Below are 25223 nucleotides of genomic sequence, written 5' to 3' on the forward strand. Positions count from 1 at the left end.
GCTAGCCAGCTCCAGATGGAGCAGGTGACTCGTTAACTAGTCAGCAACCCACCAGCCCAAAATCTGTCCATCCCAGCAACCTATATATAGATGAAGTTGTTTCCATCTTACAGATGAGAAGATCAAGGCTCCGAGGGTTAATAAGTAGGCCACATTACTGAGTGACAGCACCAAGTCTGAGACCTGAGTTGCCTGCCCCCCCAAGCCCAGAGCTCTTTCCTGCCACACGCCCTCCTCTCTAGAGCTGCACCCACCAAGCAAGCCCCGGTGGTCCGGTTCGTGTGCAGTGAGCACATCCTGAGGGTGGGTACTGACTCCGCTAAAAGATTTGGATGGTTTCCCACGGCAAAGGTTCCACCTTGGACAGCTTGCAGCCGGCCAACCCCTATGGGGCAGCCCGTGGCCAGGAGCGGCATGCCGAGTGGGCGGGTGCAAGTCTTCATTGCTGGGTGTGAGTTCTCCGAACCGCTGAGCCGAGCCCCACTTTGCAGGAAAGGAGGTGCCCTTTCTGGATACGCGTGCCACAGTGAGCAGATGCCCAGCGGACATTTTCCCAGGGCTGGCACCAAAGGTTCGTGTCCAGCTAGGCGAGGTCTTAGAACACAGGTGGATTTCTAATAGTTATACATTTATTCTCATGTGTAGTAGGAAAAAATATAATTAGCATATCAGCAATGTGACTGCATGGATATAGTTTAGCACAAGACTGAAGTTGGAAGTGAGTGAAAATCAGGATGTTGATTTAAAGAAAATACCAAGGAAATGCGAGACTATGAGGTCCTTGATTATGCCGGTCGTGGAGGTGGCACGTGGATGCCTGGAGTTCGGGGCTGTCACTCCCAGCTTCAGGCAAGAAGCTTGCTCCTCTCTGAAGCCCAAGGGGCTCTGCAGACAGGCTCTCGGAACTGGAGCCCGAGGCATCCTCAGAGGAGTCTGGGGAGCCTCAAGGCAGCCCCAGGGAGGAAAGTACATCTTGTTTGTTCACACCCTACAAAATGCCTGAGAGGTTACAAAGCAACAAAAGTGATTTCTTAAAAGGGAAGAAGGATCTTCTAGGTGTGGCCTGAAGAGGCAGTGGTCCCAGGGCAGCCTTGGGGGGAGAGTCCAAGTGAGACACCAAGGGGTGAAAGGACACCCCCTGGCGCTGTCCTGAAGGAGTGGGGTGGGGGGGTGCACGGCCCCAGTCAAGGCTGCAGAGGAACACCCACAGCACCCGCACCCAGTTCTCTGTCAAACAGGCACCCAATCAGTGCCAGCCGCCTCGCACACAGGAGTGCCAGGAGGCAGGGGGGAGGGTGCTCTGGTCCTTGGGCATCAGCATACCTCACCCTTTCCTCCTGCCCCTGGGCCGGTGCACAGCCGGGCCTGGGCCCCAGGCTCCCCAGGCCGTTCCCCACGGCCATGCCACCACCGGCTCACATTCTTGTGCATCTCCTACTGAGATACAACCCCTCCAAAAAACCCAAGGAATGTTTCCCATCATTCAAATGTTAAAAAATTTTTTAAAAGCGCTTTTTAAGGGACCTTGGAGTTTTACTCAAACAGCTCTGTCCTGAAAGCCAGAGCTGACCTCAACACCCCTTATGGGACAGCTAAAGTGTCATTGCTAGGGATACAGGGTGCCACCAGACCTGCCCCGACTCACCCCTGGAAATGGGGGGGGGGGTCAAGGCCAGCGTGCAAGAGGGGCCAGAGCCTGGGGCATGAGCACCCCGGGGTGACGCTCAGGTATGGAGGCAGCGCCCGGCGGGTCGAAGAGGTGAAGGCACTGCCGCCGGCCACCCGCCACTCAGCTGGGAGGAGGCTGGGGTTGGAGCGGCTCAGCCCTGCGTCCCAGACGGATGGGCGGGTCCCGGCTGTGGCTCGGAAATAAAGTGTGCAAGAGCAGGTCAGGAAGGGAAACCAAGTCAGAGACGGGACCCCGACGGGGCCGGTGGCGGCTCAGGGCCCCAGACGGCGGGCGCTCAGCAGCACCCCGCGGCACTCCGCTTCACGTGGCACGGCTTACAGAAGAGACGGTCGTTCAGCGGGTAGCAGCCCTGGTCCGTGGGCTCCACAGACAGGAGGATCCTGCAGTCCTGCGGGGACAAGGGACACGCAGGTGGACCCCAGGCCTGAGCGCAGCACGGAGACTGCCCAGGGTGGGGGCTCGCCCAGGGTCTGCTGATGAAATGAACTGAAGAACACACTCCCGAAGGGGGAGGAATGTTCCTGTCCTCCCGGACAGCTGGGCCAGGTCCCCCTCAGGGAAGACAGGGCACACGGGCTTTCACCCCCAGGGGGTTGTGATCGTGAGAGCAGCGTCAGCCGAGGGGCGAACTGAGGACACTGGGAGGTGTCCCCTGAGGGATCACGGAAAGAGCTAGAAGAGGCTTAACAAATGCCCAGCAGCCCTATAGGACGTAACCTCTGCGAGGTGGTCACCCTGTTTCCTGCTAGATCCCGCCCAGGCTAGTGCACATCAGGCAAATAATACATTTCTGCATAACCGAATCCAGCCCAGATGGGGAGGGTTGTGGCTGCCCACAGGTCTCCAGACTCAGGGTCCAGAGGTCTGTTCACTGCTCCATTTCCCACACAGCTTCAACACTGGCACCAACTTTAAAATTCAGATTTTTCAGCCCAGACGGTGTGGCTCAGTGGGTGAGCGTCAACCCTGCACCAAGAGGTCACCCGTTCAATTCCCGGTCAGGGCACATGCCCAGGTTGTGGGCCCAATCCCCAGTGGGGGGCATGCAGGAGGTGGCCAATCGATGTTCTCTCTTATCGATGTTTCTATCTCTCTACCTCTCCCTTCCTCTCTCTCTAAAATCAATAAAGAAAAAAAAATTAAAAATAAATAAAATTCCAGTGTTTCAAATCACCAAAGGACTTCAGAACGTGGAAGATGGGATTTGGAGCCTAACCTGCTAAGTTCACCAGTCTTTTTTTTTTTATCCTCACCCAAGGACATTTTTGCATTTATCTTCAGATAGAGCAGGAGGGAGAGAGGGAAGAAGAGAGAGAAACATTGATGTGAGAGAGACACATCTGACCGGTTGCCACCCGCAGGACCCTAACCAGGGCGGGGACAAACCGCAACCAAGGTACGTGCCCTCGGCGGGAACCGAACCTGGGACTCTCTGGTCCGCAGGCCGATGCTCGAACCGCTGAGCCATACTGGCCAGGGCTCAGCTCACCATTCTGCCGCCAACCTGCACACCTCAGTGGAGCTTCACCAGGGCACATGCCGGGGAGTAATAATGGGGACAATTAACTAACCCAGAAACCCGGTTCAAGGCATGGCTGGCAAGCTCTGGAAGTTGCATTAATCAGTTCAGAGGTGCTGGTCCCCATGGAAACAACTTCGGGCACACCGGTGCCATTCTAACCCAGCAAGGCCAGCAGAGGGCGCCCTCGTGTGTCTCTTTTCTGCAACTGCACCTCGCGTCCCTCAAGGACTATTCAATGCCAGGGTCTGTTTTTCCCATCTGCCACTTGTTTGGCATTCTGAGAGCACCAAGCGCCAAATGTAAAGTCCCAAAGGGGCACATGTGACCTCTTCTAAATTAGAATCAAGTGAAGAAACACCTCAACTATGACCGAGTCACACCATCCGGGAAGGAGCTGTAGGGTGGCCGAAGGCTGGCTAGACCGGGCCCAGAGAAACAAGGTTGGAACCACTTTGCCCAGCCTCAGTTACATGGAGACAACAACTCTCATCTTGCAAGATCATCATAGGATTAAATAAGGCGATGTACATGAAAGCATTTTGTAAATTAAAAAACACGACCCAGCACAGCCAGTGTGGCTCAGTGGTTGAGCATCGACCCATGCTCCAAGAGGTCGCCAATTCTTTTTTTTTTTTAAGAAGTTTTTTTTTTTTTTTTCCTTTATTGATTTTAGAGAGACAGGAAGTAAGAGGAAGAGAGAGATAGAAACATCAATGAGAGAGAACAACTATTGACCGCCTCCTGCATGCTCCCCACTGGAGATCAGGCCCACAACCCAGGCATGTGTCCTGACCGGAAATTGAACCAGCGACTTCTTGGTGCATGGGTCCAATGCTCAACCACTGAGCCACACCGGCCAGACAAGAGGTCACCAATTCAATTCCCGGTCAGGGCACATGCCCAGGTTGTGGGCCAAATCCCCAGTAGGGGGCATGCAGGAGGCACCCAATTGATGTTCTCTCTCATGGATGTTTCTATCTCGTTCTCCCTCTCCCTTCCCCTCTCTTTAAAAATCAATAAAGAGCCCTGGCTGGTTTGGCTCAGCGGTTAGGGCGTTGGCCTGCGGTCCAGAGAGACCTGGGTTCGGTTCCCGCTAAGGGCGCGTACCTCGGTTGCAGTTTGTCCCCGGCCCTGGTTGGGTCGTGTGGGTGGCAGCCACTTGTATCCCTTTCACGTCGATGTTTCTCTCTCTCTTTCTCTCTCTCTCCCCCCCCCTCCCTCCCACTGTATCTGAACAAAAAGTGGAAGGATGTCCTTGGGTGAGGATAAAATAATAATAATAATAAAAATAAATAAATAAAAATAAAAATCAATAAAGAAAAACATTTAAAAATTTTAATGAAATAAAAAACACAACCCAGGTATAAGTATTGTTACCCTTCCAGCAGGGGGAATAAATAACCCAGACCACAATGAACAGGAATGACGAGAGGATGCTGGATGGCACCTAGAAACCCTTCCTAGAGAAATAGCACCCCAAGTCTGTTACAGGCCACTGTGGTCTGAGCCTTCCCATCCGAAATGTCACTGCTAGAGTCCACACTCTGACCCCCTGCAGCAGCCCGGGGACCGCTCTCGGCAGCCTCGGCCAAGCGGACCAAGGACAAGCAGGGAGGGGTTATTGCTCACTAACCAGGCTCAGGGAAATGCTAATCACCACTGGACCTCATGGAGGCTATGGTGGCTATGGTGGCGATAACAGCACTTGCTTTTTGTCATTGTTCTTTCAAGATGCGTTATCAGTCGAACTTTGGACTAACCAACAAAGACAACCTAATTATGAAGCAATCTGTCAACTTCTCGAGCAAGCTCCCTTGTCACACGCAGTGAAACAGCCTCTTGGCTCCATGTATCTGTATGAATAAATGTTTAGAGTTACTCCCTGGCCGATTAGGAGGTTTGCTCTAGGAGTCCCCACTTAGGTGACACCCATAAAAATTGCCACCTTTGTTGCCATCACCAGAGAAAACAGACACATCAGTGACATGGAAGTGACAGTGGAAGAGGTAGGTGACTCTTTAGAGCCTCCCCAACAGGACTGACTATATAATTTGCAGGATCTCAGGAAAAATGAAAATTTAGATCCCTTGTTCAAAAATGAAGAATTTCACCCTGGCCGGTTTGGCTCAGCGGTTAGAGCGTCAGCCTGCGGACCAGAGTCCCAGGTTCGGTTTCTGCTAGGGGCATGTACCAAAAAAAAAAAGAATTTCAAGACGGTAACAGCAGAGCTTCAGGGTTTCCGAGTGTGGAGACCTATGCAACTCCTGGGCACTTCTTGCTGGGAGTACTGTACCAGCTTCTAACCAGCCTTCCCATCTCAGCCTCACCCCTGCCTGCAGCAGGAGGACCAGACTCCTCCGCCTGGAACACGGGGTCCTTTCCTGCTCTCCGACCGCACCCTCCACACTCAGCACTTCAGATGCATGTCGGAACTTCCACTTCCTCTGGTTCTTCAGGTGTGCTCAGGACAGAGTGGGTTTTTACAGGCCCTTGCCTCTTTCTGCACTTCCTTTCCCCTCTGAATATCTGACAAACTCCTACTCATCCTGCAGGACCTAGGGTAAGCATCACTTCCTCTCCAAGGGTGCCTTTGACTCCACCATCTTCGTTAGCCTCCGCCACTGCCTTTTTAGTCCCAAAGCTGATCGATACAAGCTCTTTCCCTGCACCCGGACAGGACATCTGTGGTGTGAGTCTGTCCAGCATCCCCTTCTTCCTTCCGATAGTTGTATCAACTCGTTTCTTTACTTATTTTTTTTTAAACTTAGCACTTTATTTTTCCCCCATTTACCTTCGGATAGAGTGGGAGGGAGAGAGAGAGGAAGAGAGAGAGAGAAACATAAATGTGAGAAAGACACATCGATTGGTTGCCTCCCCCATGACCCCAACCAGGGCCGGGGACAAATCGCAACCGAGGTAGGTGCAGTGGCAGGATCCAACCGGGACTCTTTCATCCAGGGGAGCCAAACAGGCCAGGGCTCAACTCCTGGTTCATAGGTTTCCTTCCCTGGGCCCAGAGAGAGTTAATAATAGCCCCTGGCCAGTGATTGGTCCAGAGTGAGCATGTGACCCAAACTGGGCTAGTCAGAGGCCTTCTTGGGATTGAATGGGATCCCTGGATGCGGTTTATAAATGAAAAGGATGCAAACCTGGCCCAAACGTGGCCATGTACTGTATCCCCCTCCTCACAGAGGATGTTAGCTCACGGGAAGAGAAATGAAGCAAACACATAAAAAACCAGAACCGAGAAATGGAGAGAGAGCTCCCTACCTATATCATTTAACATCACCAATGATATCACCATGATCCTTCCTGTGGTTCCCTTCCTTGCGGAAAGTAGGTTTAGTTTCTATCATTAATCCAAAGAGTTCTGATTAATAGACTCTTTGTAATTATGTCCATTCTTATTTGTTTCTGCTACCGGACATTGAGCAATCTGCCAGCCGAGCCCCTGCCCAGACTGTCCCAGCCCAGGGCCTGGCACCCGCAAGCTTTCAACCAGGGTTCGCGGCGACTGAACGCGACCTGCAGCCTGGCATTAACTCTCTGCTCCACTCACCTCGCACCTGTAGCAATTCTCATGGAAGTTTCTTCCCATGCACTCGATTTTGAAGGCATCCTTCCCGTCCCGGGGGATGATGGGATTCTCACAGATGCTGCACACTGGGGCGAACTTCCTAGAGGGAAAGGAACGCACGCTCGGGAGGCGCTCACGCCGACAACCACAGAAATTAGCCGTCAGAACGGGGCTGGCTCTAGTTCAGCTTCCAGCGCTATTTCAGCCCTGTTGCTATGTGACCGCACCTGGAGCTGCAGCCGCCGATGCCTGTTTCTTCCAGGCCCGAGCGGATGGAGAGCCGCGTGTAATTAGACCCCGCTTCCCAGGGTATAATTAGCTCCCGGCAAGGAAGTGACGGGGTGTGTGTGTGTGTGTGTGTGTGTGTGTGTGTGTGTGTATTTGAGAAAGCAGACATCTCCTGTGAGCTCAGTGGGGCCGGGGCCCCTTTCATTTGTCTTGTATTACAGGTCACTGCTTTTTCTTCTTCTCTTTCTTTTTAAAAACTATTTTAGAGAGAGATAAAAATGTTGATGTGAGGGAGGTACATCCATCGGCTGCCTCCTGCACGCCCCCTACTGGGGATCGAGCCTGCAATGGGGCCTGTGCCCTGACCGGGAATTCATCTGGGACTTCTCAGTCCATGGGACCATGCGCAACCCACTGAGCCACACCGGATGGGCTTCTCTCCTTTCTTTTTAACAGGCACATCTGTCTCTCCCTTTGGGCAGCGAGCAGCTCAGGGTCAGGGAAGGAGCCTCTCGGAGAGTCCCGAGAGCGGGGGGCTTCTTATGGCCCCTCCTCAGAGAGGAGGCACTGTGGTCTGGGGGTGGAGTGTAAGACCCCAGACTCAGGTTGACGGGAGTTTGAGTCGCAGCTTCTACACTTACCAGCGCCGCCGAGACTTTGGGGGACTTCCCTGCTGCATGCCTCAGTTTCCACATTTGGTCAAATGAAACCCTTAACAGTTCCTGCCTGATAGAAGGTGATGTGTGTGTGCTTCACCGCCTGACTCAGCAACGCTCTCTGTATTGAATTGACCACTAAATTCGTTTTCAGGATGAAATGGCCTAACCCGTCCTGGCCAGTTTGGCTCAGCAGTTAGAGCGTCGCCGGCAGACCGATGTGTTGAGGGTTCGGTTCCGGTCAAGGGCAGGTACCTCGGTTGCAATTTGTCTCCCGCCCTGGTTGGGGTCTTGTGGGAGGCAGCCACTCAATGTGTCTCTTTCACGTCGATGTTTCTCTCTCTCTCTTCCTCCCACTCTATCTGAACAAAAATGGGAAAAAAAATGTCATGAGGATAAAAAAAAAAAAAAAAAAAAAGGCCTAACCAGAGTGGAGTGCCTGGCACAATTTAGGTGCTCAAAAAGTTAGCTGCCATCAGGTACGTGGTTAGACATGGGGGTGTGTGTGGAACAGGCAGATCGGGTTTCTGCAGGAAAGTGTTGATCCAGCCCCAGGACTCAGGCTCAGCTCTTCCATTCTGTCTGAGTCCCACCCTGTCCTCCCGGCCCACCCACTGCGTGGACCCCTCTCGTACCTGTAGAAGTCGTCCAGGCAGTACACGTCATTCTGGCTGTCCAGGGCAAAGCTCTCATCCCCGATGCACCGGGCACATGCCACACATGTGAAGCAGGTTGGGTGGAAGGCCTGGCCTAGGGCCCTGATGATGTGTTCTCGAACCACCTCACCACACTTGCCACACTTCTCCAGGGTGTCCTAGGACAGAAGGCCATTGCCTCAGAGCCATCCCATGCGTGTGCCCACTCCATGCCACAAGGGGCTTCTGACCAGCTCAGAAGGGGCTCAGAAGGCCAGGGGTACAGGCGAGGAGTTCAAATTCATGCAGCTGGCCTATAACTACTGTCCCCCAAGCTTGGCCTTGTGTCCTTAGCTCGCAGTGAGGAATCCTGCCTTGAAGCTATGACTGCATGTTTTGTTACTAGAAAATGCTTGAGGCCAGTGTCCACGAGGGCCCACAGAAGTTTCTCTTAAATCTGAGTCAGGAAAAGGAATTCCTAGAGGAACTGGTGTGCTTTTTATCTCATGGACAATAAACCTTGAAACTCTTTCCCTTTTCCATTTGGCCACTTGGAAGCTCAGAGTCAAATTCCATGCTCCACTTCTAGGAACAACTGTAGGGGTCCTTTATGCATATATTTGGGGTACTAACTTTGCCTTGAGGCTCTTCTCACTTTCTACTTTGATTTTCCTCTGTTCTGATGTATTTAGTTTACAGCTCATGGTATTTTTTAAAAAAAATTTTATGTGGTAAGAACACTTAACATGAGATCTACCCTCTCAACGAATTTTTCCACGTCCAGCATTATTGTTGGCGGTAGGTATACGTGCAGTCTTATCATCTTATCAGCGGCCTCAAATCCATTCTGGAATGAGGAGGGATGAGAGAGATTACCGAGGCAGAGCAACCGGCCTCCTTCTGGTCTGTCCACCTCTTCTCCCAGACATGGCTCTTCCCCTTCCTGTGCTCCTGTTCATTTCAACCTCATTTCATCTGACAGGTGTAGTTTCCTGGGGGGCAGCATTTCCCCTTCCCTCCCTTCCCGGGGCAGCCCTTCTCTCCCCAGCACACTGCCCAAGTAAGTCCTCCTGGCTGCTCCAGCTGTAAGCTGCCCCCCACCCCCTGCCTCCCCTCACTGCCTCACCCCTACCTGGCTCTAAGCTGAGGGAGGAGGGCAGGACATCCCTCACCGTCACAGTGAGGGGGTCAGAGGGGTGGGACAGTCCGGCTCCTTCCTCCGCCCATAATGCCTCACTGCTTGTGATGAGATCATTCTGATTTCTCTAGCTAGTCCCAAATCCTAAACTCAGCCCTCAAATCAGTCATTTCCAAACTTCAGTGTATGCCAGAAGCACCTGAGACTTGTTAAAATGCAGATCACCAGGTGCTACCAATCCAGGAGGACATCCGGGCGGTGTGCTTGGGGCAGCCTGTACACATCGAAAACGCCCCCTCAGGCCATCGCAGTCAGCGATTCGGATACCTTAGCACCCAAACTAGCATTCGGTACCCAGAGGTGACACAGACCACCCCCTTTGGACCACGCGTCAGAACCTCACGGCTTGAAGTGAGAGCAGCAAGGCCAAAGGTGGGCCCCAGAACTAGATGGGCCTGGGATGGAACCCCAGCTCCACCACCTTCTGGAGTGTGACCTTATGTGAAAAATGAGTAACCCCCAAAATATCCGGTGACTACCTCACATGGCACTGTGATTGAGTCGAGGACCTTAAGATGGGGAGAGTCTCCTGCGTTACCTGCGTGGGCCCCAAATGCCATCCTACGTGTCCCTGTAGGAGGGAGGCAGAGGGAGACTCGACACAGAAGGAATAAGACACCGAAGCAAGATGCTACCCTGCTGACTTCGAAGCAGACAAAGGATCCCAGGAACGCCAGGAATTCAGAGTCAGGGGCTAGAAGGGGCAAGAGAATGGATTCTCCCCTGGAGTTGGGGGGCTGGGGGTAGAGCTCAGCACTTGCATTTTGACTCGGTGAAACTGACTTTGGACTTCCGACCCCCAGCTCCAAGAGGGTAAATGTGTGCTGTCTGGCGCCCAGTTTGTGGTCAAGTTACAGCCGTCACAGGAAAGTAATGCACCTTGGCTGAGCTCCTCCCCGCTCGGAGCCTCAGCTTCCTCATCTGTGAAATGGGTCAGTAGTGCCTACCTCCCAGGGTTGTGGGGGATGAAATACTATAACGTCTCCCAAGTGCCCAGCTCAGGGCCAGCACCTGGGGAGCGGCTGCAGGGGGTTACCTGGTAGCAGGGTTCGCAGAGGGGCCTCCCATCCTTCTGGTAGAAGCTCTGCCCGGCCAGCTGGCGGCGGCAGGTGCGACATGTGAAGCACTGAGCGTGGTACTGCCTCTTCATGGCTTCCACGGCCAGCTCTCGGGGGGACACAGTCTTGTGGCAGAAGGCACAGATGTCTGGGGTAGAAGAGACATAGGCCATGACGTGCCCAGCCTGGGAGTACTGTGCGTGGTCACCACCCAGAACATGCCCAGAGTGCCAGGTCTCTGCCTTGAACCCCTGGGGGTCGTGAGTGTGATCTCGTCTCCTGGGGGGGCCATGAGGATCAATAAAAAGCAATGTGAATGGCCCTTAAAAACAGGGACAACTGGGTTATCATCTGCAAAAAATTAAAGTTGGGGGGAAGCCTCCCTCATGGCATCTTATACCCAGATCATTCCAAATGAATCAAAGATGTGGAAAATGAAACCTTAAGAGCACTAGAAGAAACCACAGAACTATTTTATAACCTTGGAGTAGCAAGGTCTTTTGGTACATGGTGAGCACTTGATACTGTTTACAAAATGCATAGCACACGGTGCTGGAGAGGCTGTGGGCAAATGGTCACACGGGGCATGCTGGCACGAGTGTAGACCGGGCTGATCACGAAGGGCAATTTGGCAAAAAATATCCAAGTTACAAATGCGCTCACCCTTTGGCCACAGTACTTCCTCTTCTAGGAATTTCTCTCACAAACTTGCACACGCGCAAAAGGACCCACATGCACGACAATTCACCTCAGCCTTATTTTTTACAGCAAGAAGCCACCTATGCACCCATTCATAGGCGACTGGTTAAATGCACAGTAGAGCCATGTTAAGGAATATTATGCAGCTGTGAAAAAGAACAAGGAGCCACTATATGTCCTGACATGGAATGAGCTTTAAGATGCCGGAAGGAAAGAATGTACAGAACAGCACCGGAGTTTGCTCCTATTTGTGGAAAAGTGGGGGGTGTGGGCAGTGAGCAGTGGGTGCATATTTGTATTTACTTACATATGCATCAAATACATCTGGAAGGACACACAAGACGTTAACAACAGGGGTGGTCTGGAAGGACACGGTGATGCAGGGATGGGGCAGAAGGAAGACATCACTGTGTACCCTCTCATGCTTTCTCTTCTGCACTATGTGAGGGTCTTATGGATTCAAAAAATATAATAGTGAAAACAATTCAAGGTATTTTTGCCATCATAGCAAATTTGGTGATCAATTTTAATGGATTTTAGTTCTAAAGGGATAACAGTTAAGACAATAAAAATAAAGTTGGTGTTGAACGCCAAGGCCCTTCACTGAGCCGTGACCTGGGGAAGACATGTGTGGTCCCGGCTGTCCTAGTTCCCACCTGGAAGCTCATGCCAGCCCCTCGAGGCCCCCAGGGACCACCCAGAATGCCCCCAGCCCTGTGCCCATACCTGTGGACGCCTCTCTCTCCGGGAAGCCAACAGGCTCCTCTGGGGGAGGCGGCAGCTCCTCCTCTGCGGGCCTGAGACGGCCGGGTCCAGGCTGGAATGGAGGCCCCTCCGCCAGGGACTGTGGGGACACAGGAGGTGGGGGTAGGAGAGAAGTCATCCAGTGGGGACCCCCCCAGCCCTCTCAGCTCCATTCCTCAGCCGGTGACCCCAGGCACAATGAGCCCCATGGTACAGAGCAAACTGAGGCCCACGTCTCCCAGCTCCGTGTCTGGGCTCCTTTGACCAGTCTAAGCTACTTCCTTCTACTTCTAAGGATGTTCCAGGAATCAGGATTTTCCTTGGCCTAGAGTCCCTCCCACTTCTACAGTGACCTCTGTTAAGGGCAGGGGATTAAAAATGGGCTTTGGCCCGGACGGTGTGGCTCAGTGGTTGAGCGTCAACCCCTGCACCAAGAGGTCACCAGTTCGATTCCTGGTCAGGGCACATGCAGGTTGTGGGCCTGATCCCCAGTGCGGGGCATGCGGGAGGCGGCCAGTCAGTGTTCTCTCTCATCGATGTTTCTATCTCTCTCTCCCTCTCCTTTCCTCTCTCTCTCTAAAAATCAATAAAGAAAATAAAAGGGCTTCGTATGCAGCATAAGGGCTTTGGGTTGGACCCAGGGAAATGTCTTCTCAGAGCTGGAGGGCGAACCTGGTGGGGAAAAGTGTGTGTGCATCCATTTTCACCAGCCTCAAAGAGCTTCGAAAAGGCACGGTCCCTTTTTCTTTTTAATTAATTTTTCTTTATTGATTTTAGATAGAGAAGAAAAGAGAGGAAGACAGAAACATCAATGAGAGAGAACATTGACTGGCCACCTCCTGCATGCCCCCACTGGGGATCGGGCCCACAACCTGGGCATGTGCCCTGACCAGGCATTGAACCAGCGACCTCTTGGTGCATGGGTCGACGCTCAACCACTGAGCCACACCGGCTGAACAAAAAGAGACTGTCCTTAAGCAGGAGAACGGACCAAACTATCTCCAGGCTTAAAATCCCTAAAGGCCCAGAAAACATAGACTCTCCCTCCCCTGGGCCACGGGGCTCCATCAGGGATCACAGGGGTGTCAGTACCTGTGGTGGTGGTGGGGGTGGGGGCAGGTGTAGCTGCTCTAAGTCGGAAATGAGTTGTGCCCCCATCGAGGCAGAGGGCTCGTCATCAGGAGGCAGGTACACTGGTGGGGGCGGCGGAGGAGGGAGGAGGTCCAGGTCGGGGGCGTCCTCGCCATCCAGGGTAGGAGGAGGAAGAGAGCGTCCTGCAACCGGAAGGGGAAGTTGTAGAGTGTGGTGGCTAAGGGCTCAGGTCCAGAGTCACCCAGACCTGGGGTCCAACTCTGACTTTGCCACCGACTTGATGTGTCCTCCGGTAAGAGACTTAGTCTGTCTGAGTCTCAGTTTGCTCACTGGAGAATGGGTATCAGTTGCCTAGGGCTGTTGTGAAAATGATGAGATGATGCAGGTGCGGGCTTGGCACGTGGCACAGGCTCACAAAACAGTAGCTGTCGAAGCAGCCCCTCCCCAACCTGGGTGCTAGCATGCCCCAAACCCTTGCTAGAAGGCCCTTCTGCGGATACAAGCAAAACCAACCTCTAAGGCTGTGGTTCTCCAAGAGCAGCACCTGGGACCACGTTAGACATGCAACTTCCAGGCCTGCCCCAGGCCGGCAGAAGCAGACACTCCGGGGTGCGGCCCAGCCTGTGGAGCTTAGGAAACCCTCCGGGGGGTGCTGAAGCCACGCAAGTGTGGGAACCAGCGCCTCGTTACACAATAGAGTCAGGTAATGACTGTCAGGCAGGTTAATACAGAACTCTCCAGGAGGGGTCAGACTGCCACCACCCGGACCCACAAAGACCTCAGCAGACATCGGGGTCTTCGGACCCACGTTATGCTGTGATTAGGTACAGGCACCACCTCTGAATGCTCTCACCAAAACAAGCCCCAAAACGTAAACCAAAACCAAGCAATCGAAGCCGGTCTCTAGGCTTAACCTGCATTTACAATGAACTTGGAAGACAGGGGGGCAGGTTGGAGGAGACCACAAAGAAACCAAGAGACACACCAGCATATTTCTGCAGCAAGTCAGCGGCAGGGGAGAGACAGAGGGAGGAGCCTTCCTTGGAATTAAGAGACTTTAGAGAAAAATGACCACATACAATGTTTACATTTGTCCTGTCCCAGAGTTGCCACCAGTCACGGGTGGCCGCGGAGCACATGAAAAGTCCACACTGAGATGGGCTGAAAGGTTCAGGATGGAAAGAGTGTACAATCCTTCACCACCAAGTCTATAATGATCACACGCTGAAATGATCTTTTTTAAAAAATACAGTATATATTTTTTGGTAATCTTTTTATTGATTCTTAGAGAGGATGGGAGAGGGAGAGAAACATGGATACAAGAGCAGGGCACGGACCGGCTGCCTCCTACCAGGGATCGAGCCCTGACCGGGAACTGAACCCATGACCTTTCAGTGCACAGGGCCATGCCTGACCAACTGAGCCACACCGGCCAGGGCTGAAATAATAATTTTTTTTATCCTCGCCTGAGGACATTTTTCCATTTTTTGTTCAGAGTGGGAGGGAGGGGGAGAGAGAGAGAGAGAGAGAGAGAGAGAAACATCAACGTGAAAGGGACACATCGAGTGGCTGCCACCCACACGACCCAACCAGGGCCGGGGACAAACTGCAACCGAGGTACATGCCCTTAGTGGGAACTGAACCCAGGTCGCTCTGGACCATAGGCTAAGCTCTAACCGCTGAGCCAAACCGGCCAGGGCTGAAATGATAATTTTTATATATTGGGTTGCATAACATATATTATGAGAAGTATGATCACTTACTTCTTTTTACTTTTTTCAGCGTGGATCCTAGAAAATTTTAAGTTACATATGAGGCTTGCATTTGTGACTCACAATGTTTTTACTGGATGGCCCTGGAAAAGACCTTACTGGATCCTGGTTCAAAGCATGAATCATCTCATTTAATTCCCCTCATTTTGCAGATGAGAAACTGCTAAAAATTCTGGTTGAGAGCTATATCTCAAAAGAAAGGCGAGACATAATGAAACTCATTCATTCCATTACAACCCAACACTTAAAGACCATTTTTATGACAATTCAGGTATATTAATCATGGCTAGTGTACTAGATAATCAAAGGTATTCTTGTTGATTTTGATTGGCCTTTTGGTTATGTTAAAAAAAAAAAGGCCACATTTAGAGCTGGACCCTGAAGAATTGGGGCGGAAATGACCTGATTACTGGCATTCGGTCATTTCCTATATTTATTTATTTAATTCTTTTTCTTTATTGATTTTAGAGAGGGATAGAAACATCGATGAGAGAGAACATCAACTGGCTGCCTTCTGCATGTCCCCCACTGGGGATCGGGCCCACATCCTGGACATGTGCCCTGACCGGGAATCCAATCGGGGACCTCTTGGTGCATGGGCCGATGCTCAACCACTGAGCCACACCAGCTGAGCTGGTATTTCCTTTAAAATACCTACTTCAGCCCTGGCCGGTTTGGCTCAGCGGTTAGAGCGTTGGCCTGCCGTCCTGAGAGACCCGGGTTCGGTTCCCGCTAAGGGCGCGTACCTCGGCTATAGTTTGTCCCCGGCCCTGGTCGGTCGTGCGGGTGGCAGCCACTCGATGTGTCCCTTTCACGTCGATGTTTCTCTCTCTCTCTTTGTTCCTCTCTCTCCCTCCCACTCTACCTGAACAAAAAATGGAAAAATGTCCTCAGGTGAGGATAAAATAAATAAATAAATAAATAAATAAATAAATAAATAAATAAATAAATAAAATAAAATAAAATAAAATACCTACTTCAGCCTTGGCCAGTTTGGCTCAGTGGTAGCGCGTTGGCCTGTGGACCAGAGTCTCGAGTTTGATTCCGGCCAAGGGCACGTACCTTGGCTGCGGTTTGTCTCTGGCCCTGGTCGGGGTGGTACAGGAGGCAGCCAGTTGATGTGTCCCTCTCACTTCGAGGTTTCTCTTTCTCCCTCCCACTCTATCTAAAGATAAATAAAAAATAACAACCTCGGTTGAAAATTAAAAAAAAAAAAGGTGGCGGGTTCCATCCCTGGTTGGAGTATGGAGACAACCATTCGAAGTTTCTCTCTCTCTCAAAAAATGAAAGATGGTGTCCTGGGAGAAAGGACAGGGAGGCACTCTGCCCACCTCCTGTCCCCACAGCACACGTAGGCCAGCTCCAGCGAGGCCGGGCTGCCCTGTGCCCTGCCCGAGACACTCATGGAAAACAGACGGAAAGTGCCCACGGCCATGCCCCAGGCCCTGCCCCGTAAAGCCTGGCGCTGGGCCCATTCTCTGCTCACTCGCTGGGGCGCCTCTCTGGGCTTCAGCTTTCTCGTCCATTCCACGCGGGTCCTGACCCTCTCTCCTTTGTCCCCAGGGCTGAGGGGCCTGCACAGATGGGAAGCTAGTTCTAGCCCTGGGAGCACCACACCACAGACTCACCCGGGGGCTGTTCACAGGCAGAGGGCTGGGCCCCACCCGGAGCTCCTGATTCAGCAGGCGAGGGGGGGGCCTCAGAATTTACATCTTCCGAAAAGTTCCCCACGCTGCTGCTTCAAAGGCCATACTCTGAGAATTCCTCTTCTAGTCCACGACTCTACCTGCTTCATGCCTTTGGACTAAACAATAGTTCTCAAAGTGTGGTCCCCGACCAGAGCGTCAACATAACCTGGAAACGCGTAAGAAATGCAGACTCGTGGGCCTCACCGCAGACGGGCTGAATCAGAAACGCCGGGGTGGGGCCCGCTGGCTGTGTTTGAACAAGCCCCCCGGATGCTGTGTTGCTGAAGCATGAGAACCACACTCCGCAGGAGTTGATGTGAGTCAGGAACCTGACTGGGAGACATAGCAGGAATGAGGCCTCTCCCAGGACCTGCCTCAGGTTCCAGGCAATAGGCTGTGAAGGGTGGGCAGGTGCCAGCCAGGGCAGGAGAGCAAGCAACCTTTTTTTTTTTTTCATCTTTACCCAAGGACTTTTTTTGCATTTATCTTCAGACAGAGCAGGAGGGAGAGAAGGAGGAAGAGAGAGAGAGAGAAACATCGATGTGGGAGAGACACATCGAGTGGTTGCCACCCACATGACTCCAACTGGGGCCAGGGACAAACTGCAACTGAGGTACCTTGCAGGAACCGAACCTGGGACGTGCTGGTCCATAGGCAGATGCTCTAACCGCTGAGCAAAACCAGCCAAGGCGCCAGCAGCCTTTAAGTTATTTATTATTGATTTGAGAGAAAGGGAGATGAAGAGAGAGATAGAAACATCGATGAGAGAGAACGTCAACTGGCCGCCTCCTGCATGTCCCCCACTGGGGATCGGGCCCACAACCTGGGCATGTGCCCTGACCAGGAATCGAACCGGTGACCTCTTGGTGCATGGGTCGATGGTCAATCACTGAACCATACTCGCCAGGCAAGCGAGCAGACCTTTTAAAATGTTTTTTCTTATTGATTTTAGAGAGAGGGAGAGATAGAAACATCGATGAGAGAGAACATCAATTGGCTGTCTCCTGCATGCCCTCCACCTGGTCCTGGGCATGTGCCCTGACCAAGAATCAAAACTAAGCCACACTGGCCAGGTGAGCAGCCTTTTAAAGAGTATGTCTGGCCCTGGCCGGTTTTGCTCAGTGGTTAGAGCGTCGGCCTGCGGTCCAGAAAGACCCAGGTTCGGTTCCCACCAAGGGCGTGTACCTCGGTTGCAGTTTGACCCCGGCCCTGGTTGGGTCGTGCAGATGGCAACCACTCGCTGTGTCCCTTTCACGTCGATGTTTCTCTCTCTCTCTTCCTCCCACTCTATCTGAACAAAATATCGAAAGATGTCCTTGGGTGAGAATAAAAATAAATAAATAAAATTTAAAAAATAAATAAAGAGTATGTCTGGCCCTGGCCGGTTTGGCTCAGCTGTTAGAGCATCAGCCCACGGACCACCAGAGTGCCAGGTTCAGTTCCCGCTAAGGGCATGTACCTCGGTTGCAGTCTGTCCCCGGCCCCAGGTGGGGTCGTGTGGGTGGCAACCACTCGATGTGTCTCTCTCATGTCGATGTTTATCTCTCTCTCTCTTGCCCCCTCTCTCCCTCCCGCTCTATCTGAAGATAAATATGCAAAAAATGCCCTCAGGTGAGGATAAAAAAAAAAAAGAGTATGTCCGACTGGTGTGGCTCAGTGGTTGAGCATCGACCCATGCACTGAGAGGTCACCAGTTTGATTCCCAGTCAGAGCACATGCCCAGGTTTAGGGCTCGATCTCCAGTAGGGGGCATGCAGGAGGCAGCGGATTGATGTTTCTCTCTCACATCATGTTTCTATCTCTTTCTCTCCCTTCTTCTCTCTCTAAAAAATCAATGAAAACATATTTAAAGAAAAAAAGAGTAGCCAAAAGAAAACCTGACTTATGAAATATCCATTCTGCCATGGATGTTTCACGTACATGACCACATTTCCATCTTCCAGAGGAGGAAACCAAGAGAGGAAACAGCTTGTTTAAGATCACACAGCAAGAGAACAGCAGAGCCCTAGAGAGAACAACATCACCTTTCAGGTACTTCTACTTGCCAAATTCATTCCTGCCTCAGGGCCTTTGCACATGCTGTTTCCACTGTACTTCAAGCTCCCCCGCCCCTGCCAGCTCCACTCTGTCATTCAGGTCTTAGCTGAATACCTCCTTGTAGGCACCATTCTGACCACCCCAAAAAAAGTTGAACCTCCTTACCTCTTCACTGTGTTTTATTCCCTTATAACACTTGCGTCTTCCTGACATTATATGTTATATTTTTATTATCTCTGTTTCCCCCACTACGATATAAGTTTCATGGGGGCTGAAAACTTTGTCTCTTTGTTTGTGAGTCTGGCCCAGAATAATAACAACAGGTAACATATTTAACACTTCTATGTGACAGGTGCTGGGCCAAGCATATGTATTAACTCATCTAATCCTCACAACAACCCTTTGCCGAAGGAATAATCATTATCCCTATTTTACAGATCAGGAAGCTGAGGAGGAGAGATTCAGTGGCTTATCAGTATCACAACTCAAGATACTGAGTTACTGGCCGGTTTGGCTCAGCAGTTAGAGCGTCGGCCTGCGGTTCAGAGAGTCCCGGGTTTGGTTCCCGCTAAGGGCATGTACCTCAGTTGCAGTTTGTCCCCGGCCCTGGTTGGTCATGTGGGTGGCAGCCACTTGATGTGTCCCTTTCATGTCAATGTTTCTCTCTCTCTCTTCCTCCCACTCTATCTGAACAAAAAATGGAAAAAAAAAATGTCCTAGGGTGAGGATAAAAAAAAAAAAAAGAAGTGGAGGAGCCAGGATTCAAACTCAAGCAGATGGGTTCCAGAGTCTACCAGGTACATAGTAGGTGCTCAATGAATGATCTCAGAGCCTGCCCTTCCCCCTACCTCAGTGCACCGCTGACCTGGTCTCCCACCCAGTCCCCACCCTCTTACCGCCATTGGACAGCTGGGGGGGCGCAGCTGGCACTGTGGCTGCAGCCCTGCCACAGGGTGTCCAGGGACTGGGCCTCCCTGCTGAACCAGCTCCAGGTGTCTTCGTGGGGGCAGGAGATTCCCAGGGGCGGCCAGGCCGGGCCTCACAAGCTACCCGCCTCACTTCCTCGGCCACAGCTTCATCTCGACGTGGGGGTGCCAGGGTGATAAAGACGGACGAGGCGACCCGCTTCTCAGGCTTCGAGGCCATTGCCTCGGCTCCTGGTGGGGCTGGGTGGAGAGGAACGTGGCTCAGGCGAGGCTTGGGCATAGGGGTGCACTCCCCCTGGACACACAGACCCCCTGCCCTGGGGCACGGGCCTCCTCCTCCTAACAAGATAGGAGTGGCCACCCCATGCCAGTGACCCAGCCCAGCTAAGGAAAGGGCTGGGGGTGTCCTTCTGGGGAGAACAGGTCTTTACCAGGTGACTTGGCTACAGGGTGCGACCCAACAGTCCTGACTGCCCCGCCCCTGAACCTGCACACCTGGGGAGCAAAGGGCAACCTGCCCTGCTCACCTCGAGAATGATTAATTTTCCTCCAGTAAAAAGTGTGAGGAAGGAGCAGCTCCTCCAGCTCCCCACCCGAGCAAGCTGACTGCCATCCCAGCCCAAGGTCACATCCCAAGTGACCTCCCTTGCCTGGGGTCCCGATTCTCCCGGGAGAGCTGAAGTCCCAAGGTTCAGGCCAGCTCTTCCCTGGGAGGGATACAGCAGGAAGCTTTCAGAGCATCGGGGCTGGCCTCTAGGGGGCAGCGGGGACAGAAGAACAATCAGAGCCAGCATTTCCCTGAGACCTACTCTGGGCCTTCCGCACTTTCTACCCATTAACCCATAAATCCTCCCAACGCTGCTGGGGGAGAGGCACCATTACAGTTCCCATCTTACAGATGAGGAAACAGAGACAAAGAGGAGAAGTTACGTGTTCAGGGTTATGCAGCAGCAGGACTTGGATTTAAACCCAGGGCCCGTGTTCTTGGTCAACTGGCTTTGCTCTCCCCTCCCCGGGCCAACCCACAGCCAGCATCCTCTTCTCCACCATCAGCTTCCACATTCGTCAAATCTTGACTCTCCTGCAGGAATCGCTCACTCTGTCCCGTTTCCCAAACTGCAGCCCTGGCTCAGGCAGGTGCCTCAATGGGCTCCAATCCTGCCTCCCACCTTGTCCATGGAGTGATCGTTCTAGAGTAAGGCTGACACTTTCTCCTCTACTCAAAAGCCTTCCATGGCTCCCTACTACCTTTAAGATAAAGTACCAAATTCCCCTGGCCTCAACCCTGGACTACCCTGGACGACTACCCTTCTTTAACTCCCCCCCTTACCTGCCTTGAGTGTTTTCCACCAAGTGTTTTGCCTCTCTCGCCCCAGCACAATGTGAATTTCAATTTTCTTAGAGGCCAGCTCAGATATTACCTCCTTCCTGGGGCAGCTGTCTGCTTCCCAGGGCGATGACAGCCCATCGCAGGGCACGGTGGCTCACTGCCATCGTGTCTGTCCCCCCTCCCATAAGTGACCTCGTGCGCTATCAGCTGTGTCTGTGATTTTTGTATGACCTGAGTCCAGCTCATAGTACAGGCATCAAAGTGAGGATCTGGGAGCAGGCAGCACCCCGACCAGGAAGAGCCCATTTTTCATTTCTCAGGTTGTTCCAACAGAGAGTAGCCTCCAGGGCCAAGGCTGAAGTGGGGCTGTGGGGTAGCCAGTCAACCCCACTCAGCTCAGGGTCCTGCACTTGGCACCCAGCGGGGGGAACATGCCCTTCTTTTCTCTCTCTCCAATTGGGTCACCCTGACAAGACCCCAAAGCCTAGCCCACAGGTTCACGGAGAGGAGAGAAAATAGGGACCCAGAGAACAAACCTCAAGAAGTGGGGCTGGTGAGCAGGGGTGAGAGCCTTGAGGGACCCTAGTAGTGGACTTGGAGCCCAAGTGGCCACCCAAAGGCCTCCCTCCATATAAACTCCAACTGGCCACTGTGGGCAATTTTGGTGACTGACGGAGAATAATAGTAACAAAAACACCACCATATGCTTGTAAATTACTCTAACATTGTTTGGTTAAAATGTATCGCTCAGTCTGATAACAAATTATCTGTTCCAAAAAAGAAACCAATATAGGAAGAAAGCTCCAAAAGTTCTTTAAAGTACTTCTCTTTTGTTTCTTGCTTTGTGTGTGATGTTTGGAAGTACATATGCTTATATTGGCTGTCATAGTCTGGTATAATACTTTGCTGCAAATTTCATTATCTGTTCTTATAAACAATTTTTAGAGAGCATCTGAGATTTACCTATAAGAAACAACAAGGGCACTGGCTGATAAAGTGCTTGCTGTGTGCCAACCACTGTGCCCAGAGCTTTCTGTGCCTCAACTCACCGAATTCTCACTCAGCCTGTTCCGTCCCCACTTTACAGATGGGCCAGGGAGGCCCCAAGAGGTTAAGTGACTTTTCCAGGTCATCCATGGAAGAGGAATTAAAATGGAGCACAATCCGACGTGAGTCCACAGGGTGTCCTTGGACCTGAGACACACTTTTTCTTCCCTGGATGGCATGAGAGCCCCCAAATTCTCAGGCCTGTATTCACCCCAGAATGGCCCAACCGGGACCCATTATCCTGTGGTCAGTGCATTCTGGGCTGTCCCCAGAGACTACTGTGGATGCCCTCTCTGCCTCCTTCCCACCCTGCTCTGACCCCCACTCCACCCCAGGAAGTTGGATCTGCTGGTTTCTCCGAAAACATCTAAGGCAAAAGTCCCAGTGCTGAAGCCAGATGTTCACAGCTGGGCACATCCCCCCACTCCCTGTGGTTTCTGCAGAGACTTCAGGCCCCAAGGGAAGGGGCCCAGCTGGGACCTTGCACAGCCTGGGCGGCTGGGGCAGCCAGGCCCCGGGAAAAGGGGTGCTCTATTCCCACGGCCCCCCGGTCACCCTGCAGCAGGGTACAGGTGGAAAAGCTTCCTGTGGGCAGGATCCCAGCCAGCTGGGTCCAGGGGATCCTCCACCCCCATCCTTCCTCCCCCAGAGGGAGGATCTCAGATCCAGTTGGGTAAGCAGAGAAAGTGGGAACAAAGGGAAGGAAAGTCATTTCCTGTCAAGAGGAAGGAAGGAGGCTGAGATCCAGCCAGCCACCCACCCAGGCTTTAGGCTGCAGCCCAGGGCACAGCCTTCAGAGGATCCAGGGCCTCCAGGGGCTCCAGGTAGTGTCCCCTCCCCCATCCTACTGCTAAGCCCCTCTCAAAACTCTGGAACTCTTTCTAAGCTCTGTTCTTTGATACTCTGGTAAAGCAGTCTATGCTTGGCTCAGAATTCAAGTTAGCTGGAGGTGGGGGTGGTACTGTATCCCCTCAGCCCCTGCAGGGGTCCTTGCAGCCTTGGATAGGGGTTCCTCCTTCCTCTCTCCCACCCCAAGAAAAGGGAAGGTGCACACAGAGCTGGGTTCACACGGGCTCCACCTCTTTCCTGCTGGGTGACCCTGAGCAGGTCACTGAACCTCTCTGGGCCTCAGTGTTTTATAAAGTGAGAATAATGAGGTCTGTCCTAAAGGGTGGCTGGCTCAAGATCTTGGTACTAGGTACTTAGGGCAAAGAGAAGGACAGCTGGTTATTCAGCCCTGGAGGGAGAGGCGAGGCCCTGGGGGCTGGGCTCCTGGGGGGCCTGGGAGGACCAGGACTTCGCTTCCATCCTTAAGAACAGGAGGAATATAGGCGCTGCCCAGCCTTTCCCCGGGGTCCTCAGCCTGGGCTGGAGGAGGACCCACACCAAGACGCACACACCTTGGGGACCGCCCAGGCTCACCCCTTCCCCGCCCAGGACGGGGACCAAGGCCCACAGAGGGGCAGTCCTGAAGCCCTTCCCTCCCCTCGCCTGACCCGGGCTGAGTCAAGGGGATCCGAGGTCCCCGGAACTCCGGAAACCCGACGCCCTCCCGCAAGCAGCCAAGGAGGGAGGCTGGCCGGGTCACCGTGGGGCGCCGCCGGGGACTTAATTCGATCCATGTGCGGGACGCTGTCCTCTTTGTGCGGGAGCTTCCGCCCAGCCCACCCCTGCCTCTGGCGCCCCGCTCCCGGGCAGGGACACCAGCCCTCCCCCCTCCGGGACAGTGACCGAGGGACTGAGACGGAAGGACAGTCCCCCGCCCCGGGTCCCGCAGGCCCCCTCCAGGAGCGCCGGGGCTGGGGTCCCGGCTGGGGGCGGGGTGGGCTCCGGCCCGGGGTTGCCCGTGCTGTCACCTGTGTGTAACCCGGGCAAGGGCGGAAGGACGGAGGGACGGGACCCCCACCCCCAGCCCAGCTTACCTGGGCCGCCTGCGTCCGGGCCGGCTCCGATCCGCTGCCGGAGCCCGCAGAGCCGGGAGGAGCGCGGGCCTCCCGCCCTCCGCCCTCCCCGCCCCCTGCTCCCTCCGCCCCGCCGCCCCGGCCGCCTTACCATAAAAGGTGAGGCTTGGGGGAGGGGGCCCGGGATTCCCGCCGGGCGGAAGCAGCCCCTACCTGCCCCCCCACCTGGCTGGCCGCACCCCACGCCACCCTCTCCCCTTCCCTTTGTTCCCTCGACCCCTCCTCCCTTCCCTGCCCGGGCCTGGAGGGTGGGAGGCTCCCCACTGCCCACCCCGTGTACAGTGAGCGCCGAGTGGTCTCCACCCTCCCCCTCCTAGGTCACTTGGGTTGGTGGCCCTGCCTGCCCTGGCTGGTGGGAGGGGTGCCTACACCTCAGTCTGGCCGGGAATTTACCAAGGTCCTAACAGTCAGGTGGATCCGGGCTCCATGGCCCGTCACTGCGTCTTCCTGAGCCTCAGTTGCTTTGTCTGCAAAGCGGAGTATGGCCGCCTTCCTCGCAGGGTCAGGCGGGGGTAAAAGATGCTGAGGACAGTGAGGAGCAGAGACAGCGCTCAGCATACGCTGGGCCCCGGGCTCTTTCCGAGGGTGCCAGTGAAGCAGGTCACCTGGATTTGCTGTCCTGAGCTGCCACTACCTGTCTGGACCCTAAGCCCTCTGCAGGTGGGTCCCAGGGTAGACAGGACCTGGTAAACAGGGCCCAGGTGGCAATGGCATCACTGTCCTGTGGTGGACTCCCTCCCACCTCCTGCACCCCTCCCCACGCTGGAGCGGATAGATAATGCAGTGGGAGGGAAGCTGAGCCTGGGCCCCGGGCAGCAGATGGAGCCAGGATAGGCGGCCGGAGTCCCTGGAGGCCTCCCGAACATTGCTGGGAAAAGGAATCTGGGTCTGATTCAGAGGCAAACAGATTGTTCTTTTGATTAAAGCCACAGTGGCTGAGGCCAGAGGAGCACTGGACCCAGTGCCATCTGGGGGGAGGCCAGGCAGGGTCTGGCTCTCCTCGGCCAGCCCGAAGCTGCAGCACCCTGGCCAGGCTGGCTCTTGGGCTGCTCTTGAGGGGCTCATGCTCATGGGGGCTGTCAAGGGGGTGCCTAGAACACTGTCCCCATGCTCCTCCACCCCCTACTGCCTCCCTAAATTCCTCACCCACTTTTTGTCATCCTGTTTTCATTTGATCGGCACAGCTGAAACTCAGGGCCCCTATGACTTTGATTAAATTTAGTTTTAAACCTAGCTCTAGAAATCATCTCTAAGACCTAACCCCTCCATAATCAGCAACCCTCAGAGACCTAGCCCCCCACCCCCACCCCATAATCAGCAACCTCCCCCCCCCCCAGGCAGGACCTCTGGCAGGTTAGAGATA

The 25223-nt window shown here is 53.5% G+C and overlaps 1 protein-coding gene across 1 annotated transcript; it reads right to left on the reverse strand.

Moving 5' to 3' along the window:
- Positions 1 to 1964: 1964 nt before the first annotated feature.
- FBLIM1 (filamin binding LIM protein 1) lies at positions 1965 to 23855 on the reverse strand. The gene is made up of 8 exons (XM_036256909.1): positions 23822 to 23855; positions 19493 to 19762; positions 13100 to 13281; positions 11990 to 12107; positions 10543 to 10712; positions 8309 to 8487; positions 6772 to 6889; positions 1965 to 2078 (listed from the first exon to the last, which is right to left on the reverse strand). The coding sequence occupies exons 2-8, from the start codon at positions 19740 to 19742 to the stop codon at positions 1965 to 1967; spliced, it is 1131 nt and encodes a 376-aa protein (XP_036112802.1). The 5' UTR covers positions 19743 to 19762; positions 23822 to 23855.
- Positions 23856 to 25223: the final 1368 nt, after the last annotated feature.

This window comes from Molossus molossus, unplaced genomic scaffold (assembly GCF_014108415.1).
Source record: "Molossus molossus isolate mMolMol1 unplaced genomic scaffold, mMolMol1.p scaffold_m16_p_12, whole genome shotgun sequence".
Classification (NCBI taxonomy): domain Eukaryota; kingdom Metazoa; phylum Chordata; class Mammalia; order Chiroptera; family Molossidae; genus Molossus; species Molossus molossus.

Bases quoted from the DNA above. Each gene is read 5' to 3' on its own strand.
- FBLIM1 (XM_036256909.1), bottom strand. From the start codon at position 19,742: ATGGCCTCGAAGCCTGAGAAGCGGGTCGCCTCGTCCGTCTTTATCACC. The intron at 13,282-19,492 runs GTAAGAGGGTGG...TTCCGGTTGCAG, and splicing joins CCCCCAGCTGTCCAATGGCG to GACGCTCTCTTCCTCCTCCT. The intron at 12,108-13,099 runs GTACTGACACCC...GTGTCCCCACAG, and splicing joins CACCCCCACCACCACCACAG to TCCCTGGCGGAGGGGCCTCC.